This window comes from Austrofundulus limnaeus, unplaced genomic scaffold (assembly GCF_001266775.1).
Source record: "Austrofundulus limnaeus strain Quisiro unplaced genomic scaffold, Austrofundulus_limnaeus-1.0 Scaffold8, whole genome shotgun sequence".
Lineage (NCBI taxonomy): Eukaryota > Metazoa > Chordata > Actinopteri > Cyprinodontiformes > Rivulidae > Austrofundulus > Austrofundulus limnaeus.
The window spans coordinates 110142-132329 of NW_013952410.1; the positions used below are offsets into that span (position 1 = coordinate 110142).

General features: G+C 39.6%; 1 protein-coding gene across 1 annotated transcript in view; it reads right to left on the minus strand.

Annotated features, from left to right (window-relative positions):
* Positions 1-5213: 5213 nt before the first annotated feature.
* The window catches only part of hs3st1l2 (heparan sulfate (glucosamine) 3-O-sulfotransferase 1-like 2), a 45525-nt gene continuing 28550 nt past the window's right edge, over positions 5214-22188 (minus strand). Inside the window, exons 2-3 of the mRNA XM_013999525.1 lie at positions 10842-11271; positions 5214-6575 (exon numbers count right to left, since the gene is read on the minus strand). Coding sequence (XP_013854979.1) covers positions 5910-6575; positions 10842-11114 — 939 coding nt within the window. The 5' untranslated portion in view covers positions 11115-11271 and the 3' untranslated portion in view covers positions 5214-5909. The remainder of the gene's footprint in view (positions 6576-10841; positions 11272-22188) is intronic.

Here is a 22188-nt window from a genome sequence, read left to right on the forward strand (position 1 = left end):
GTGTGTGTGTGTGTGTGTGTGTGTGTGTGTGTGTGTGTGTGTGTGTGTGTGCATTTTACTACAGAAATGAATGGAAGCTAACGCAGAGTCCTCACAAGGATAGAAGACTCGTTTTAAGATTTTAAGATGTTTTAACTCAAAACTCTGGCGGGTGATAAGCATTCCTAAAAGCTGCAATAAATCTTTGTGCTCATGTCTTCCTTTGCAGCCCTGCTGACTGAACTGTGATTAAAACGTTTTTTATTCTGAGCTGAAAAATGACTGATGAGCAGTCGGCTCTGAGGGCGACAGGAACACAAATCTGCACCGTTAGAAAACAGCCTCAGAAGTTTTGTTTACTCGTGTCTGACTCAGAGGTTTAATGACTCTGAGACGACGGCGGACGCAGCTTCAGATTGTCGGGTGGCTGGCAGAGAAGAAATTATTCCGACAATAACAGGACCGACCTTTGCAGGAAGTTCACAGAGACATGCTGAGGCACAGCTGGTCATTTCTTTACTTAGAAAAAAAAAAGACAAAAAACATTTGAGTCACGACGATCTCAAATCTCGCTCGGTCCAATTATCAGCCTCTCACGAGTGGGTTTCATGATGTACGCTCCAATCTGAGTCAGATTGCTGCTCTGCTGCATTAGCTTTCTGAAGAAAGTTACAAACTTAGCATGAGAACAAAAAATTTTAGATTTAAAGCTGATTATGTGAGCCAGATGTCTAAAGCCAACAATGAACCACTTTAAGTGCTTGTGAATGAAGACCCCACGTCCTCATTCGAGGACACAGCATTTTTGCCTCTGCATCATGATACTTCTTTTTTTTTACTGTAACCCTTTGGCCTCATTAAATACACTAACAGCACCATCTAGTGGTCACAGGACAGCACTACACTCATTTCAGTGAAAACAAGATGGCAACAAACACAGTGGAGAACTTTTACAGCAACTAGTCAAAAAATGGGCAAGACAAAAAAATCTAAATTTTATTTTAAGTTTGAAACAAATGTACTTATGCATCTTTAGCATTATGCAAATTTGGCAAAGCTTTGCAATTGTAGATAAGCTGGTGTTAGCATCTGAGAGGCTAGCGACTAGCATAGAAAATCTGGTGTTATCATTGGAGAAGCTAGCCACTAGCATGGATAAGCTGGTGTTAGCATGGGAGAGGCTAGCAACTAGCATGGATACATTGGTGTTAGCGAGGCTAGTGACTAGCATGGATAAGCTGGTGTTAGCATGGGAGAGGCTAGCAACTAGCATGGATAAGCTGGTGTTATCATTGGAGAGGCTAGAAACTAGTGCTGGGCGGTATGACCCAAATTTTATATCACGGTATTTTCAACAATTACACCGGTTTCACAGTATTTGACAGTTTTTTTTCCTCACAGCTCAGCTGATAATAAAATGTACAAACTTTGCTTATTGACTTTTTTCTTTCACTGTACCTCTGTATGACTGTTTCCCTCCTCTTGTGCATCTTTTCTTCTTTGACTGCTTGTAGACAATAATCATGCATTTAGGTCCGATCATGAAGTGTTGAGAAAAAAATCATTATCTGGTCTATCGTTGCTTTAATAAAACTTAAAAGGACAATTGGCCTTGCACACCAGTCAACACAGCTACATTACAAATCTACTTCCCCCCGGGCTTTTCACAATAGAAGCACGCTAAAGTCTCCATGCAATAACGTCTCCATTATAACGTAGCRHGTTAAATCTAACCGTGCACGTCACTGAAGAGTTGTTTACTATTCAGCGATGGTGAAAACAGGATTTTTTTTAAAGTTAGACCATATAAGCGGCTGAAATACACCACCCGCCGCCAGTTGTTTCAACAATAACATTAGCATGCTAATGCACTTAACGGTGCTGCGAGGAAAAGTGTCCCCAGGGAAACAGTTCACTGGCGGCCGCGACGAAACGTTCCGCACGTGTCCAGGCTATTTACACCGGTATTCAGAAAAGTCATATCATAACAAAAATAAAAACTGGTTTTCGGTACAAAACGGTATACCACCCAGTACTACTAGAAACCCAGTGGATTGCCAACTCCCTCCTCTATCCATTGGTATAGATGGGCTGGCATTTGCATTGGAGAGGCTAGCAACTAGCATGGATAAGCTGGCATTAGTGTTGGAGAGGCTAGCAACTAGCATGGATAAGCTGGTGTTAGCGAGGCTAGCAACTAGCATGGATAAGCTGGTGTTAGCGAGGCTAGTGACTAGCATGGATAAGCTGGTGTTAGCATTGGAGAGGCTAGCAAGTAGCATGGATAAGCTGGTGTTAGCATTGGAGAGGCTAGCAACTGGCATGCCAAGGAACAACAAATCTAAAACTCCTCAACATAAAACGGTATCAGCTGGAAACTCTGGATTTGAAGGTGGTGGCAATACAAATTCCTTCAATAGTTGTTTATTCTTCATTGTTTATTTCCACTTTCAGCATCAGTTTGGCTCTCCATTAAGCTGTTTCTGTCTCAAGAGGAGCAGGGACTGATGTGGAACATCCTCGGAACGATCATCCAGAGTCAGCTTCAGATCAACGTGAAGCCGAAGCCGCTGCAGACTCATGAACAAATAAAGCAAAGCCTGGTCTGATTGAAGACGACACCTGAGGTAGAATCCAGATGAGGGCAGGCCTCTGCAGGGGCACATGAAAAGATGGAGCTGCCACATCTTCAAAGAGCAGGACTCATCTGTTTCCCCTCACATCTGCCTCTGTCTTCATCCTCCTGCTTCTCTCCTGAGAGGGGCGGGAGGGTGACAGGCCGGGGTCAGCCTTCAGCTCTCATTCTGCTCTGTTCATTATCCTCTTTATATTATTACACATAATAAATACACTGCATCGCCTCAACAGGTGTAGCTAGAATATTTATAAAATAATTTCTGGGCTCAGGAAGGAGACTCAATGAAGGCTGAAAACATTTATTAAAAGAACATTTAAAAAAACATCAACATGGCGGCTTTTAAAAATTAAAGACGTTCATTTAGCATCTATTAAAAAGTTTATCCACAAAGCAGCAAACTATAAAACTAACACAGGAAATAAATGTCTGGAAAAAAAGATGTTTGTTTCTGAAACTGAAAACATTGATTGACTTTTAATGCAATTTGGTCGTAGTGCAACAATAAATCAATGCAACCAGCAGATGTTATTTATTTCTGCATCACTTCAAAGTTTGCACGTATTTTTTTAAATCAACCCACACGAGAAGTAACCATAGACATATATACTGATAGACCAACTGTTTCATGTTTCAACTGTTTTCATGAAAGCTGCCATGTTGGATTTTTGAGCAGAAGAGATGTGGGGCTTTAAGTCCCGCCCACTCCCCCCACACACAAACATGATGTCACATGTCCCCTCTTTTCAGCATGAAACAACTAAAGCAGATTCATTAGAAAAATAAATATAAAGCAAGAAGTGCATAAAAAAAGCCAAACATAAAATTATGTCCATATGTCCAAGGTGTATATTATTTTATTATATTTTTTACTTTACCAACAGCAAAGTTCTGCTTGTTTTCATGGAGGGGGGCAGGACTTAAAGAGATAGTTTCTGATGTGAGGTTCTGTCAGTCATCAATTATCAATATCTCATTAGTCACAGATGAGTCTTCACTCAGACTAGGCTAACAAGTAGCCAAACAAAAACCCATTATTGGTGTTCAGGTTTATAAAGCTTCTCATAAATGACAGAACGCTCCCTTACTGTAGCTCCTGTTAAATTTGACATTGTTGCTGTTTTTTCATTTCAGTTTAGCTTTCCGTTTATATAGACATGCAACTCTGCAATGTGTGGTTTATGATTTTGAAATTAGTACCTTTAGATAATGGGTAACAATACCTCACTAACTAACTACGCCTTACTTATTCATTAAGAAATGGTTAGTTAACCTTGAAAACAACCTTGAAAATATCATTAATTAAGGAAGAATCCTATTTAATAAGTTATAAGTTAGCACGTTTATTAACGCTAAAGGCTAATTACCTCCAAAAACCGATATACTCATTGTTTATTCTTAATAACTCATGAATTAACCATTCTGTAGACTGTGAATTTATGTGTTTAAACACTCATATAAATGTACTTTCACACCATGTATTGAACATGCATGGGCATAATTTGCAGACGGGGGGATTAGAGCTGATCTATCAACCGGTCACCACCTGGTAGTGAGTTGGATCAGATGGTGGGGGAAGATCTGGTGGACCCAAAACATAGAGTTTGATGGGAACACCTGGCAGAAGAACCCACCAGAAAGATCTTCAATGGTGGACCTAAATTTACGCCCTTTTAAACATGAATTATTATTTTGAGAATGTTTGAATTGAATTGATCCTGCTGTGCATCAATAATTACGTCAGTTGTTAGTAGTTAATCTTTTTGTGAACCTTTTGACTACTGATGCTTTTTAAAATGTTTGTTATTTTAGACAAAAACCCCGAAGGACTACAGTGGAAATCAGACCAAAATCATTGGCAAATCAAACATAAATGTGTTAATAAATGTGTTAAGTGTGAATAATCCTTAATTAATGATGTTTTCTTGGTTAACTAACCATTTATTAATGAGTAAGTAAGGCTAAATAAGGGTTAGTTATAATAAAGGGTTACCCAGATAAGGTAGATGGGGGTATCTGCAGCCTCAAAGTGGGCGTTTCTAAAGCATAGGTGTTTCTACAGTGTAAACACTGATTGGCTAACCCAAACCCCAGCCCTAACAATAACCTAACCAGGCTTCTGATACCCTCATTTACAACAACAAGCTTGAGAAACTAACTAAATAAATAAATGAAAATCTGTTGGACAGATCCAATGACGAAATGCTTACACAATATTTCAACCCATTCCCACTCCCGAGTCGTCACATATTGATGCTCTTCCAAAGATCCCTCTGCGTCCAATTTTGACGCGTCGCCCTTGCGTCATTTTTTGACGAGCTGGGGCGGAATCTGTTGTCACAATTTCTGAAAGTGTAGAAAATGCACAAAAACTACCGTCCCAAAGCCTAAAATTACCTTTATTCACTTTAGACATCCTGTTCCTGACCCAAGTACCTAAAATTAACCATTAACCCTGATACCTGAAATTAACCATTTGTAGAAAATGTAGGAAATTCGCATCAACTACGTGTTCCAAAGCCTAAAATTACCTAATATTCGCTGTAGACATCCTATCCCTGACCCCAGTACCTAAACTTAACCATTTATCCTGATCCCTCATGTTAACCTTAGACCCCCGACCCAAAGACCCCTGGTGCCGCAATCCGGAAAAGCCGCGGGCGGCAAAGATTGACGCGAGGGGGTCAACCAACTCATCAAAATAAGACGCAGAGGGAACTTTGGAAAAGCGTCAATATGTTGATGAGTGGGGGGTGAGAATGTGTTAAATATTCATCCAATCAGGTGTGGCCATTAAGAAACACCTTCCGTTGGAAACGCCTACTTTGTCTGCAGACATACCTACCTGAGGTAAGGTAGAATTATTTCATATAAGTCTGAGAAAACAACAGGCCCGTATTCGTCCAGCCATTAGTCCGGTCTGGATGAGGACCTCTATGTGGTCTGATTGGTGTCATGGCTGTTAAGGTACTAAATCATGATAAAGGTTTGACAGAACATCTCTTCAGAAATGAAACGTCTGCAGAACGGTTCCATCCAGGGTCTATCATCATACAGTCTATGGTCCTAACAGACAGTTCTGATTTTCACACTCGTGTATGGCACAGTTGTTGTAGCTTCGTCGTGTCTGAGGAGGCACCAGCTTGGTCACAGTTTCTGCTCAGTTCTCCTTCTGGCCACTTTTTAAATTTTTTTTACCTGAGGAGGTACCGACAGAGAGAACTGTTCAGTGTTTTCACTCGTCTACCCCGTGTCTACCCCTGATTGTGTTGCTCCACAGCCCTCCAGGGCTGGATCAGCACCAGGAAAACGACTTGCCCACCATCTCGAAGAAGAGCTTGTTGGGCTTCCTGAAGAAGCGGCAGAGCTTCTTCAGGGCCTGCGCGCTCAGAGGAGCGTGAGGTCTGCCTTTGGACTCGTCCAGGCACTTGTCGTGTCCGGCGGACAACAGGCAGTAGAAGCCCTTGGTGGTGTTGAAGTAAAAGTTGCTGGGGTTTATCCTGGGCGGTAGGTCCAGGAACCTTTCGGCCTTCCTCAGCTCGGGGAAGGGGTCTTGGATAAGGGCGTCGCCGTCCACGATGTGAATCTGCTCCCTGGGGAAGACCTCGAGCCAGCGGGCCAGGTGCAGGTGGTACAGGCTCCTCTGCAGGGCCTTGTACCCGTGGTTGATGTGGCCCTTGCGGAGCAGAAGCTCCTCCAGAGGCTGGTAGGGCTTGAGCTGGGTCAGGCGGTTGTGGAGAACCTGGGTGTAGTCGGACACCAGCCGTTCTGCCGGGTCCCGGACGATCAGCAACAAACGGACCGCTGGGTTCGTGTCCCAGACTCGTGAGGGAACCTGAGGAGCTGCGAAGTATCCTGGGGTCTTCTCCACCGTCAGCTGGCCTGGGAGCGTGAAGGGCATCTGGGCTCGGTACCAGCTCAGACCGCGACGGAAGTGCTCCTCCAGGTTGAAAAAGTGCACCTGACAAAGATGGAGAGAGACGTATTCTGTAAGTTCAGCATCTTTAGGATGAACTCATGATTTACCTCCAGTTTGTCAAAGACCTTTAGAAGACACTCAGCCTTTTTAATTCCTGTCCATCTTGTCCTAACTGATCTGGTTTTTGGTTAAAGCTCATGAAACGCGGCAGCTCTAACATTAAACTGACCTGAGAAGGATTCCTCTCAGTGCAGCTTCTCCATCAAAGAGCCGTCGTCAGGGATGATCATAAAACTAAACATCAAACTGGAGGAAGTTCAGCTGCTTCTGCTGCTGCCTGTTTGTATTAAATCACATCCAGTGAGCTGAGCTGAACCGAACTGCTCTTTGACATGATTCTGACCCGAGCACTGATTCATATCTCAGAGTTACTTTACTTGACAACTTCCAAAATGTAGTTTTTTTTAAACAAGTTAGGCTGAAGCTATTTACTAAATATTACAATATTGCATGAGAGCACTCATATTATTACAGTCCAGGTTTTCATAAAATGTCTATAATATCATTTCTCAATATATAATCTTAGTCTCAAAGTCTGGCATCAAAGGTTGCATGCAATAAACATTTCTTCAAACATTTGTTATTTTATATCCAGGGTTCCCACACCTTGGTCAACATCAAATTCAAGGAACTTTCAAGGACTTTCCAGTACCAATTTCCTCAAATTAAATAACCACATGCAACAGCAATTACCTACTGCTACCGCAGAATGTGATCAATAAACAGGTTTACTATCATGTAAATTCAATGAAAAACTGAACATACAAGGTGTTGAATCAGAAACAAAGATGTCATTTTACCATAATCCTGAATTATCCACTGTAACAAATGTAATTTTTTAATGGAATTTTATAATTTATTTTTTTAAAAGATGATGAAAATCAGTTGTGTGAATTGAGAATTTCAATCCCCAAAAAATATTCAAAGACTTTCAATCACAAGTGTAATTTTTGGCTGTTTTTACAAACTTTCCAGGGCCTTGAAATATTTTTTTCAAATTCACAAACTTTCAATGATTTCAAGGACCCGTGGGAACCCTGTATATCTTTATGCAGGAGCAGAGACAGAGGGGTGGACAGAGTGGCAAGTGCCATCCCAGGTGGCACTTTCAAAGGGATTTTTTTCTTTATTTATTTTTGTATTTGCATTTACATTTTGTTACAAATTGTTCCACTGTACTATATATATANTATATATATAGGGTGCAGCAATACAGAAAATTCACAATTCGGTTTGCGTTTGTCTCATGGTTCGATATTTTTTCGATACAAAAAAGAGAAATGTCCATGCCCTTCTTAACTTGTAATTTATTGAATTTAATTATGAACATTTGTTTAACCTCATGAAATGTTGCAGAAACAACAAGTTTCTCAGTAGATCTGTGCTCGACGATGCAGCCTGGGTGGAGTAGTTGAACACAGATGCACTGATCCTTCAACACAGAACATCTTCAGAAAACAAGCTGATAAAATAAAATTTAAAAATCTAAATTGTTCCACACATGATGTGTATTAAACAGTTTCATACAGATACATGCATTGTTGCACTCCTAATATTTTTTAGCTGTTAGTTTAAACTGGATGAATTGCAGCTTTTTTAATATTTACATTATAGTTAGCATTAGTGGTTAGCATAATCTGGGACTAGCATTAACATGTGATCATTCTTAGTTAATCCACAACAAATTTCATCTCATTAAGTGTTAAAATGGCTGAATTATAGCCTTTTAAAGTATTTAAGGTGGCCATCTTGAAGTTTTGATTAGCATTTAGAATTTGGTAAGGATTGTTTTTGGCTACTTCTACGCTAATCTTCAGCTTTGTGTGTCTAAATATGGCTGAGCAATGAGCTGAAACTAGCAATCAGCTCAATATTTCTTAAAACAGCTGGAATTAGTTGTGGCGACTATCTTGAATGTTTAAATTCAGTGTTTTTATTTATTTACATGTGCCCCATTAAACACCACTTTGGCCACCCGGGTGCCACCCCTTGCCAAAAATTCTAGCTCCGCCCATATCTTTATGTTTCAGACCTTGGGTGCTTCACTATAACAAATTCCTGGAAGCTCAGAAGCTAATTAAGCTTCTAAAAAAAGTAATCGTTTTTATAAAAGCTTTTTGAAGATATTTTCCTATACCTGTAAGACTTCTTTCTCTCTCTCGTTTGTCCAAAATGTGGTGTAAAATCTGACATTTGTTGCTAGTTTTAGATTGTTGTGTATCTCTGCACTTTGTTTCTTTCACTGGCTGCTGAGATGAGAGCGTGAAATACACTCTGGTACCTGTCAGCTGACAACTGAAGGAAAAAGTGAGTTTTTCTTTTCTCAGCGATCTCCTGGGGCAACAAAAAGCTGCAAAAACAGCCGAAAACAAGACAGTAAACATGCAGCTTTCTCATCATGTACTCCTGTCAGGGTTCAGATCTGTCCCACTTACAGCAAAGTTATATAAAATGATGTCTAATTTAACCATTCAGCAGGATTATTATTGTTATTATTTGTCTTTTTAGTTAATGTTGGTTGTTTTGTTGAAAGGTTTGAATAGGAGCTGAGGAGTTTGTTTGATCTATAAGGGTGAGTTTTTGTTTTAATTATGAAACCATCGGTAATAAAGTAAAAACTTCAGCACTGCAAGACAATTAAACAATAACAGAAGGTAACGATTCAGAGCTCAAGCACCTAATTATCTTCAGGTCAGCTGAAGTATCCAGTGAATAATGAACACTTTATTATTACCATGACATCTGAAACTTCTTTAGTAAATATAATTAGTCTAAAACTGGGTCTGTTTTTGCTCATTAAATTAGTTTCCTGTACCTCAAGCTAATGACAACCCCGACCCACCAAAACAACAACATGTAAATAGTTGAATTTTTTCTTATTTAAAAAAGACAGGTACATAAAAGTGTAATTTTCCTTTACTTTTGCTTCTAAACAGCCAGACTTTCATTTCATTATTTTAAAGTGCCTGTGATATCAAACTTTTGCAATAAATATGTATACATTTTTGGAAATTTACCTTTAAAAATATATTGCAAAAAAAATTTCAAGCTGCTTTGATGAACAGTTGTTGAGATATTTGCACATGTAGTAACAGGAAGTGATGTCAAAGGGGAATGTCTGCATGTAAACAGAGCGTTGCTACAATAACTGATAAACACAGACTGTAGAGAAGAATCTGATGCTTCTTTTATTTTGAGTGTCAGAGAGTTTAAGAGTCTGACATTAATGTTTTAATAAACAACAGAGTTCCTTGTCTTAAGGAGTTCCCCTTTGACGTCACTTCCTGTTTCACTTTGGCTGAGCCAAGTTCAAACGAAAATATGCCAGTTATGTGACAAAACAGATAAAATCATTCTTAAATATAAAGATGTTTTTGTCGAGTTTTTGTATTGAAGGATATGCATGATGTCACAGGCACTGTAAAATTTTTTTTGAGTGATAATCTTTCAAAGTTTCAGTTTGGACACTTTGGTGCTTTAAATACAATTTATCCGCACATCTTTAATGGACCATGCCAATAATAACAGAAAAATCTGTTTTGGCACCAAAACTGGGATTCTCAAAAAGATGAAATCCTGTCACACAGATGCTTTCTCACAGGCTGACAGGAAAATAGCAAAAAAAGAAAAAAAAAAAAAAAAAAAAAAAAAAACTGGACCCTTTTTCTTTCTTTTTTACACAACAAAGTTCAGGGTAAGAAAAATCTAAATAAATATACTTCTATAATAACTTAGAAAAGAATGGAGCAACCCAACAACGAACCAACCTAGCACAAGGATACACACGTCATTAAATATTGTTATTAATTGTAAATTAATTGAATACAATGAGGTAAATGATCCTGAGAAGCAGGGCCGGTCCTAGACAATTTGCTGCCGTGGGCGAGATTTTAGGTGGTGCCCCCTTTGTGCAACTTTAATCCCACTGCCAATTTAAATACATTCATACACAAAATTAAAAGTTTTGTTCTTGATTTTACAACACTTTTTAACTGTCCTGAGAACTGGACTGAAAATTAGAGGAAAAATAACCAAAGTTTTAGGAAAAAGCTACAAAAACCCAACAGAAGATTTGGAGAACTGTTGATCAAACTCATCATAAAAGACTAAGAAAGTCTGGCTGCTTGGAAACAAATAAAGCAGATTTTTTTTGTGCACTGAAGTGAATTTATTGTTTAAATAAACAGTTTTTCTTCACGTCCCCGCTGCGTTAACGTGACGTCAGCCCGCTGACAGTGACGGCTTTACCTCAGCCTTCGCCACCTCCACGTCTGGGTGCAGGTTGAGCATCTCCAGCAGGGCTCTGGTGCCGCCTTTCCTCACGCCGATGATGATGGCTCCGGGCAGCCGCTGCTGGGTAGCATTGTGAGATGAAGAGGAGGAGGAGGAGGAGGAGGAGGATGAAGGAGTGGAGTAAAGAGGTGAACCGGAAGCCCCGCTGCGCAGCTCCCTTAAGCACACGGAGAGCTGAGTCTGCAGCAGGAGAAGCAGCAGCAGCGCCAGGAGCAGCGTCCACAGCATGGTGCCACTCACACACACACTCTCACACACACTCACACACACACACACACACTCACACACACACAGGGGGTTAGCAGCACACACACATGGAGTTCCCACGCAGTGCTTGTTTTCAGTCAGCAGGCGGCCTCAGGAGGATGCTCTTCAATCTGTCAACCTGAGAGACGAGGAGAAAAATCAAACATCTTATTTTGCAGCCTTTATAACATCACTGCAGAGTTCAGCTGCTAAACACACAAAATGAGCTCTTTTTAAATAACTCCAGGTGACACCAAGGGACTAAAACATACCAACTTTTATTCTTAATAATAAAACATTATTTCAAAACAGACGTAATAAATACGCATTTTGGCAACTTAGAAAGTCATCTGTATAAAGTAAAAGTAATATTGTCCCTTTTCTCACTTGTCAGTTGAAACAAAAATTCAGATTTTATTTCTTGTTAAAACTTCTTACTTTATATCAATTTCACTACATGTCTGAAATTCACCATCTAACAACTCAAAATGACTTTTTTCTATAAATGTTTTTAACAAATCCACCCCTCACACAGATAAAGACTTTTCTTCTTGAACTCTGTGTTTTTTATCATTTTAACGAAGTTCGTTAATACTTGTTTTAAACATGCAGTTTTGAATTTAACCAAATCATAAATTTTCAACATGTTTGACTTAAATTTAATGTATTTGTGTGCGCAGTCAGTGACAGATCTGGTGATAAATACAGACTCAACAGTGATTTATGGTCCAGTGTTGAGCTGTCTCTGGTACGGCACAACTTTTATTTTTCTTCTTACTTGAATGTTTTCCAACAGATCCAGTAGAAATTTAAATTAGTTTATTATTTCTATCTCAAATTTGCTTTTCATGATTTGTATTTCTGAAAGTTTTATTTTATTTTATGAATAGATAACCATAAAAACATTTTTATCTTTGACTTTTATTTATGTTATTTATAAAGTTTATTCATTTCTTTTTTAAAAAACAAAACATGTACAATAAGAAATACACATCACAAATACAATCAGCTTTAAATCAGCAAAACAGCTTTAATGTCATATTTAGCTTCTTTTAGCTTTTAGTGGGTTCTGCTTTCTTTAGTTTTAGTTGTGATTTGATTCTTTTAGCTTCTTTTAGCTGATGTTCTGCAGCAGCGTATAAAATTACACAGTAAGTTTTATCACTTTTAAACTTTTTTTTGTTAGCTCATCTTGTCTTTCCTGTAACTGCAGTTTAATTTCTCTCAGCAGAATTTTCATCTGAGCAGGATGAAGAAGTGGCACTTGTGCATTGGGATTATAAGAGCTCAGTCACGGTGTTGCTCCGTGCACATGATGTGCTCGTTCAACTGTTTTATGATCCCATAACTCTGGTGGTTCTCCACTCTAACGTGTCGTTTCACAAACTCACGGCTCGAGCACCCAGAGGGGTTCCAGGAGCTGCGATGTGATTACAGACAGAAAATGTTCAATTTGAATCCATGTGGTCGACAACGAGGAGAGATTCATCTGAGGTTCTGCCAGGAACAGAACCTTCTGAGTTTAGTCTAAACAAACTGCAGTGCTTTATGAAGGTAAACCTGCTGCAGTGTTTCATACAGCTGTTTGAGCTTCAACTGCTTCATTTTCTAAACACAAGGTAACAGGGTTTTCTCAAATATACAAAAGACAAATTTATTCTGACTACAAATCCAGCAATCATCATTGATGCAACAAAACAAACTCGCAGCTGAAGAAAATTCATTTTCTGAGAAAATACAGTGAGAGATGAGAGCTGAAGAAACTGAAAATGTTGCAGCTAAGAAAAAGGCAAAAATACTAGTAAAACTAAAAGTGGCAAAATGCTAGCCTAAGTACCAAAATCTATCCAATGCAAAAGTAGCAAACTGCTAGGCAAAGTAGCAAAATGCTAGCCAATGCAAAAATAGCTAAACACTAGCAACAAAAAAGTAGCAAAATGTTAGCCAAAGTGGCAAAATGCTAGCCAAAGAAAAAGTTGCAAAATTCTGACCAAGGTAGCAAAATCATGCTAGCCAAAGTAGCAAAATGCTAGCCAATGCAAAAGTAGCAAAGTGCTAGCCAAAGTAGCAAAATGCTAGCCAATGCAAAAGTAGCAATATGCTAGCAACAACAAAAGTAGCAAATGCTAGCCAAAGTAGCAAAATGCTAGCCAAGGCAAAAATAGCTAAACACTAGCAACAAAAACATAGCAAAATGTTAGCCAAAGTAGGAAAATGCTATCCAATGCAAAAAAAGAAGCAAAAATGTTAGCCAAAGTGGCAAAATGCTAGCCAAAGAAAAAGTTGCAAAATTCTGACCAAGGTTGCCAAATCATGCTAGCCAAAGTAGAAAAATGCTAGCCAATGCAAAATTAGCAAAGTGCTAGCCAAGTAGCAAAATGCTAGCCAATGCAAAAGTAGCAATATGCTAGCAACAACAAAAGTTGCAAATGCTAGCCAAAGTAGCAAATTGCTAGCCAAGGCAAAATAGCTAAACACTAGCAACAAAAAAGTAGCAAAATGTTAGCCAAAGTAGGAAAATGCTATCCAATGCAAAAAAAAGAAGCAAAATGTTAGCCAAAGTGGCAAAATGCTAGCCAAGGAAAAAGTTGCAAAATTCTGACCAAGGTAGCAAAATCATGCTAGCCAAAGTAGCAAAATGCTAGCCAATGCAAAAAAGTAGCAAAAATGTTAGCCAAAGTAGCAAAAATGTAGCCAAAGAAAAGGCAGCCAAATGATGACTTTAACCAGCAAAATGTAGGCTGTCAGCTAAAAATAGCAAAATTACTTGCCAAAACTATAGCAAGTTGCTCGTTAAAAATTGAAGTTAGCAAAATGCTAGTGAAAAACAGCAAAAGGTTGGCCAAAGGCTAGATGAAAGTTCAAAGTAGCAAAAGGCTAACTAAAAGCTAATTGTGCAAAAGTCTAGTAAAATAGGTAAAAGTATCAAAGTGCTAGCTACAAAACAACCAAAGATCAACTAAAAGGCTACCTACAAATAAAAGCATCAAAAAGCTAGCTAAAAGTAGCAAACATCAGCTAAAAACAGCTAGCAGCTAACGACCGACTAAAGACTAAAAGTAGGCCTTGGATAAAAAGACACAAACAGAGCCAGTGTGCTGAAACAGAGCAGAGTTCTGAGAAAAAATGTTTTTGAATGATTTGAAAAAAAAGAAAAAAAGAAATTAGTTTAAAAAAGTTTGATATTTTGAAAAATATAAAAGTGACAAAATTTTAGGTCATAGCAGCTTCTCCTCCAATATTCACACTGTTAATTTCCTGATCATTACTTGAAACATAAACATTCAGTCACAAATTATTTCAACGGAAACTCTGGACACATTTTAACACGTCGCTGCTCTTTAAAATGCAGGTGAGCTCTGCAGTCTGCAGGTAAAACCCATCAGCTCAGAATTGATTTTTAGTAACTGCAGCAGTCACTGTTGTTGCTGCGGTGCTTGTTATTGTGCCGAGGCTGCGCTGATGCCACTGACTTGTGTTTTTAGCGTGACGACATTCTGGTCCAGAGGAGAAAACCCCCGTCTGTTCCTGGAGCGCAGCACTAATTGCACCATCAGGGAGCATCAACGCTGCCCCGACCTGGAAACACCAACGTCATCCGGCCAACCTTTGGCTCCAAACAGGAGTTTCATCCTGCAGCAGCAGGTTTGTCAGCGGTGGGATTACGAAGCACACAGTTTATTTAGCTTTATATATCCTAATTGTCACAGAAACAGTCTCTTTGTGACATCTTCTGTCCTCTTCATCCTTCACCTTTGACATTTCCGTCTCCTGATCCCGACTTTCTCTCCCCACATTTGGAAAGTCTCCCTGTTTTCGTGGCTCGGCTAACAAACCCTTAGCTCTATGCTAATGGGGGTGCCCTGCAGCAGCCTCTTAGCTGCTCATAAATTAAACACAAGTAGCACCTTCCTGCCCGCAAATATTTTTGACTCAATGAACTTTTAATCTTGACGCGTATGAAAGGAGACAGAGTGGGATTCAGAGACGGGAAGCAGCTCCGTGCACACGTCAAAACGAGACAAACGCCAAGCGCTGATTAGACCTTGATTCACAGCAGAAATCAGGTTAATGCTGTTTGGCCCAAATACAATCATGAGCCAGAAAAACACAACATAAGGAAGCTATTTTTCACTTTCACTATAAAACCTTTTATAGATTCTTTATGATGCTTAAAGCCATGCTGTTAATGCATACCATGTCTATAAAACGGCTTCTTTAATGTCTTTTACTTGCAGATTTTGATTGACTTGTTCTAAACACACCATTAAAAAGACATTAAAAAGATGAGTTTGTGCTGAGTGAGAACAAAGGCACTAAAGTCATTTTAGCTGTTGTGTCACAAACATGCTGAACGTGGGACAACAGGAAAAAAATTCTGAAGGGAGCAAATCTGTGTTTTTTACAGAGAGTGGTTAAAAGATCTGCAGACAGTTTATCTCTGTAATAAGATCATTAGTTAGCAATTAGTTTCCAGCTTTGCCCATAATTAAACTCTGATCAGACAAAATATAAGAACAAAAACATCTGTGGTGTTCTGGGAAGGCTCAAAACCACAGAAATTAATAAGATCTGCTCGGCCACGAGGACTTTAGAAGGGTTCTCTGTGGATTTTAAGGCCAATTCTCCTTGGGATTTAGGGCCAGTCCTTGGTTGGTTCTCTGTGGATTCTAGGACCAGTTCTTGGATTGGAGGGTTGGTTCTGAATGGGTTATAGGACCAGTTCTCTGTGGTTTTTAAGGTCAGATCTCTGTGGGATTTAGTGCCAGTTCTTGGTTGGTTTTCTGTGGATTTTAGGACCAGTTCTTGGAATGGAGGGTTGGTTCTGTATGGGTTATATAGGACCAGTTCTTTGTGGGTTTTAGGGTTGGATCTCTGTAGATTTTAGGGTCAGACCTCTGTGGGTTTTAGGGCCAGTTCTCTGTGGATTTTAAGGCCAGTTCTTGGTTGGTTCTCTGTGGATTTTAGGGCTAGTTCTCTGTGGATATTAGGACCAGTTCTTTGTGGGTTTTAGGGTCGGATCTCTGTGGGTTTTAGGATCAGTTCCCTGTAGGTATTAGGGCCAGTTCTTGGTTGGTTTTCTGTGGATTTTAGGACCAGTTCTCTGTGGATATTAGGACCAGTTCTCAGTTTGTTCTCTGGATTTTAAGGTCGGACCTCTGTGTATTTTAGGACTGGTTCTTTGTGTATTTTAGGGTTGGTTCTCTGTAGACTTTTGGATTAACTTTTTGTAAATTGACGTTTGCTTCCATCAGACCCATCAGATTTTATCCTGCAGGCTTCTGGAGCATTTTGAGGCCATGGGAGCCTCTCAGACTTGTGTTCTTCGATTTTGTCCTGAACAGTTTTGTGAGGAGCACATGCATCATGTCGCTGGTGGAGCTGCTACTTTAAAGGTGTTGCTGTTGTCATGTTAACGAGTGCGACTGGTCTGAATAAATGAGTTGAATGACAGGTGGAACTCATCAAACTGAACCTTAAAGCCATTCTGAGCAGTGAGCTTTGTACCACGCAGAATTTTGTACAGATTCATAATGTATTTCCCCTTTTTGTTGCATGTGTGAAAAATGTCAAACATGTTTGACGGGCAGAAAATAGTAAATTTTCAGTATTTTTGGTTCTGCTCGGCTGTCTGGACCTGCTCTCTTTTCTTTTGCACCACGTGAGGTCTACGCTCACCCCTCAGCTCTGCTCAGCGAGCCTCACACGAGTCACGGTGAAGAGTCCCCCCCCCCCCCCCCCCCATCTTTCACTTCTTGTGATTCACATTAGGCAGCATGCAATGAGGAAACAAACAACAACAATGCCAAGATTGTTAATGACGCGTGAACTCTCTGTAATGGCAAACATACGAGTCTGATAAGGCTGGAGAAGATGGAGATGGAGGGGAAATAAAAAAATAAAAATGGGGGGGAGGTTGGAGTTTAATTATCTGTGAAAGGCAGATGCTGCCATCTGCTTTCTGGGACAAGTGTCATGTAAGTTCCCGTGTGTGTGTTTGTATTATTGGTATGATTGTGTGCAGTCTTTTGTGTGAGCATGTGACTGCCTGCGGTCCAACCCCCTGGAAATATCTTTTGACTGAGCGATGGTATTTGGGGGTTGGGGGATGGATTATCCTGTACAAAGAGACAGAGGGTGGCAGGGAAGGAGGAGGCTGGTGGATTGGGTGGAGGCACACTGTGTGTGTGTACAGTGTGTGTGTGTACAGTGTGTGTGTGCACGCTCTCCACAGGAGGATGTATGTAAGGCAACAAGAAGATTGGCCCTGGTAGGGGGCTACATGCTGAACCGCTTTGGATTGCCAACCCTGTCATATCACTGGAAGTCAGATAAAACTCTGCCTTTCTGTTTCCTCTCCTTCAACCACATCCGGTTCCCCTTCCTTTATTCTGTCCCGGTTTCACCTCATTTCCCCGACCGTTTCTCCAAACTTTCAGACTTTCTTTGTGCCCGGCTTCCTCTCAGCCAATCGCGCTCGCCGATTACGGCAAACACACTCAGACGTGATTGCTTTTCAGACTAACAAAGGGAAATGTTGCCGCTCCTATTTCCCATCCCGTTCCCATTATTCGCCTGGAGAGGAGATGGCCGACGCTCAGAGGGGAGTCTGTAATCAGAGTAGATGGAGACATCTGAGAATCAGTGGTGCTTCAGGACAACCTCTGGTGAAAAAAAAAAAAAAAAAACTGTGTGAATCTGGATGGTTCCTTCACAACATGTTGTAAAAACCCAAAAAATAAAAAAGGCTTCTAATCTTCTGTCAGGTCTTTCAGAGATCAGAGGCATGAAGATGAGTCAGAAAGTCTTTTGTTTTGTGTTTGGACCCAAACAGGTTCTGAGCCTGAAGAAAGATCTGCTCCATCTGCCTGTGAGAGCAGAAAGGTTTGATCTTTTCCTGGGAGACAATTAGGCTTGAAGAGACGGAGAGGAAGATGGAGGTTGGAACAAAAAAAAAAAAAGAGAATCTAAAACTCCTGACATCTTTCCCCCTCTCTGCCCTGTCTGACACTTTCAGATTTTCAGATTCGGTGTTCGAAAAATAAGGTCCAAACTGAGCAACAGAACCCGGTCCCTGACCACGACTTCCAGATAAACCATCACTGAAACATCACTGTCAGTCACAGGATTAGGAAAGAACAACAATGGACTGATTTAATTACATAAAGCATCAATTTATCTTTTAAAGGGCCAATATTGTGTGTTTCTCAGGCAAACATTTAAATACTATACCATTATAAAGTATCAATGTGAACTTTAGCTGTTATTAAAATGCTGTTTTTATGTTTAAATAGAAAATAAACTTATCTTCTCATCACTTCCTCTTCCAAACGCCTTGAAATTGGCCTCTGTCTCTTTAAGAACCACCTTCTGCTTCTGTCTCGTCCATTTCGGTGCGGGGGGTGCGGGGGCTGCTATGATGCTGTTTATTTGGCATCTGAAAATACATTTCCTCAAAGGTATTTTTAATCTAAAAAGAGCTTCACTGAGAACTAATGTTGAGAGCTCAGCACACAGTTAAGTTTCACTTTCACTTTCACCCGAGAAACTGCAGGAGTCATGGGCGGGGTGTGTGGGGAGGGGGCGCTCCGCCATGATGAAGTTCGGCTTAAAGACACGTCCCAGAGACGTTCCTGGTCCCCACCTGTCGTTTTGCTCCTCAGCATGGCTTCATAAAAATGCTGCAGGATTTTTCAAACATGCATGAATGAGTCAAAGCAAGGCTTTGGATGTGTTTTTTATGAGTATAACATTATAACATGACATAAAACTAAAAAAAATTGATTTTACAGGACATTGCCCCTTTAAATGGGATCTTTTGACAAATATAATTAATGTGAAATGTAATAAAATGTTCATGTTTTGACTTTAACTGGAGCAGTTTTAACTAAAAACAGGTTTAACTTGATTAACTCAGTAACTAATAACATGCTTCAACAGAAGCACCAACAAAATGAGCCGTTTTGGACCATTTTATTTTATTTTTGTGCCAGAATCAATATTTTGATTAAAATATTTGAGATCTTAAAACTACGGAAGTGTAGAGCTGTCACATGACATAAAATTATTTTTAAACTGGATCTCGTTATAACGAGAAAACTATCTTGTAAAAACGAGAAAATATGTCGTTATAACAACTAAAATATCTCATTATAATGAGAAAACTATCTTGTAAAGACGAGAAAACTTTCTCGTAAAGATGAGAAAACTATCTTTTTAAATCAAGATAACCATCTCGTTATAAAGTGTTATGGTTTCTTCTGGTTTGTCACTTTCACAGAAGTTTATTGCCTGGATGGCCTGATGGAGAACACGACTGAGCCACACATAAACAAAAATGAACAGAACACATATTATTTGGGTTTGTGCTCAGAGCACTTCTTTAACAATATGCAGTCTCTAATCTGAATTCAGACGCTATTATTTCAATAACATTATTCAGTACTAACTTACTTTGTCATTTTTTTAGACTAGGAATGTGTTCCTCTTGCAGATTTCTTCTTTATAAAAAGACATATAGTGGCTCAGTCGTTTCTCCATCACGCCATCCAGGCAATAAACTTCAGTGAAAGTGACAAACCAGAAGAAACCATAACACGTTATAACGAGATGGTTATCTTAATATAAGAAGATAGTTTTCTTGTTTTTACAAGATAGTTTTCTCATTATAATGAGATATTTTAGTCGTTATAATGACATATTTTCTCATTTTTATGAGATAGTTTTCTCGTTATAACAAGATCCAGTTTAAAAATAATTTCATGTCATGTGACAGCTCTACACTTCCGTAAAAAACACAATAAATTTGCGCGATTTTTCCTGTAAAAGAAGGTTTATTGTTGATTAAAATGATTGTTTGATTCCAGGTTATTTTCCACCAAAAAAAGGTCAATATTTTATTTATTTGATTATTTTACCGTACAGACTCAGGTTATAACCAGCACAAATGAATAATCTGGAGAACTTGTAAAAGCCACAACAAATGTGGTTTTACAGAAATCTTTTTAAATATTAAACTGCTGTTTGCTTCTGTCTCAGCATCTCTGACCTTCTCTGGTATCTGTTCGTTTTAACTCTCAATCCCCCCCGGGGGCTTTTCAAATTAGGCTCTTTGGCAAGAGGGAAAAAAAATAAAAGCTTCTGAGCAAACCAGGAGCCGACACCCACCATCGTTTGGCTCCTCCATCTTCTTTTTTTTTTTTTACTCAAAGTTATCCCTCCCCACCTAAATCTTCTGCCATGCATGCTCCAAGATCTGGGTCAACCATATCAAACACCAGAATGTGCCTCGTTCTTTGGTGTGTGGGCTTCTGTGTGGTGAGTGTGAGTGTGTGGGTGTGTCTGTGTGTGTCTCTCTCTCTCTCTATGTGTGTGTGTGCGTGCAGAGGAAGAGGGCTGATGTTGGTATTTTATCAGAAAGTGTACTGGAGGGAGTCTGACAAGGAAACAGTTTATCAAATAGATCTGAAAGAGTGTGTGTGCATGCATAAAATATCAAGATATTTTCCTTTTACACCGGTGTGTGTGTGTGTGTGTGTGGCAAATGTGTGTGTGGTGAATGTGCGCGTGTGTGTCTGTGTGCAAAAGATGAACCAATGAGGAAATCCATGGTGGGATTCTGTGTAAACTTTACACAAACAAATTTTAAGGCCTCCATGGTTTGCATCTGACATGAGCTCTACTCATGATGTGTGTGTGTGAGTGTGTCAGAGTGTGTGTGTGTTGTGTTTGTTAATCTTCGAGGCCACCTGGAGTAGAGCCCGGTTCGTGCCATTTTGATTTAGGGATGTGGGACAAAGAAAGAGATGTTCGGTGGTCTCCTGAGTCCGGTACATGATGAGCATCATTTTACTCTTTCACACACCTGCAGACCCCCCCTCTCTCACACACACACACACACACCAACACACACATGCCTCTGGCTTTCAGTTTGCAAAATTACACTCCCCGTCTGCTGTGGGTTGAAATGCACTTAGCTGTAATTATGTAAGTTAACAGCGGAGGCTAAAGTCTAAAAGTAGAAAGCAATAATCATTTTCCCTCCCACTGGTTCTCATTTAAGACTTTTTATTTCTGCTGAAACTGACTGCAACATCAGATAATGATAGTTTACATAAATATTAACATTTCTTCATTATTATTAACATTTATTGAAGTTAAAACATGTCACCCATCACCTTTTAGACCTGAGATTAAGACAAAGATCAGCTCATGTTTTGATCAAACCTTGTGGATGAAATCATGACCTGTCCATGTTTGGAGTATGAGTTGTGAATAACTGTCAGCTACTACCACAGCAAATTTTAACTCAATATCTGCAGAATTCACTGATTTGTACTTATTTTTGTGTAGGCTAAAGGCTGTCATCATCATGTGCACCCACTGATTTCTCTAAGAGTTTAATTAAAAAATTTGCAGTGATTTTTGAGTTTTCTTTTTGCTAACAAACATGTTTGACTCCAGGTTCGACATTTTAAGCAAATATGTCGCACAATGTGACAACGTGTTGCTCAGCTACAACCACGTTAAATTTTAGCCCCATATCTGTAAAAACAGCTGAGTTAGAAACATTTTTGTGTTTACCAGGTTCACTTTGGCTGTGTCCAAATCAGGGGCTGCGTCTGCCAAGGACCCATCCTACCTGGTCCACCTGGTCCTGTTTCACCTGGTCTACCTGGTCTACCTGGCCCACCTGGTCGACCTGGTCTACCTGGTCCACCTGGTTCACCTGGTCCACTTGGTCCACTTGGTCCACCTGGTCCCCCTGGTCTACCTGGTCCACCTAGTCGACCTGGTCTACCTGTCTACCTTCCTACCTGTCCAGAGTTGTAAAGTAATTATGTACAAATATAAATTTGGGTTATCTGTACTTTATTGAATTATTATTATTCTACTTTTTACTTTTACTTCTTACATTTTTAAGAATTTAAGTAGAAAGTTGTTACTTTTATTTCATTTTTGCTTGTTTTCATTCAGGCTTTTTAATGTAAAAACTATTCATATAAATTTGCACCTCCTGGTTAAAGTAAATTTAATTGTGGTATACTGTATATAC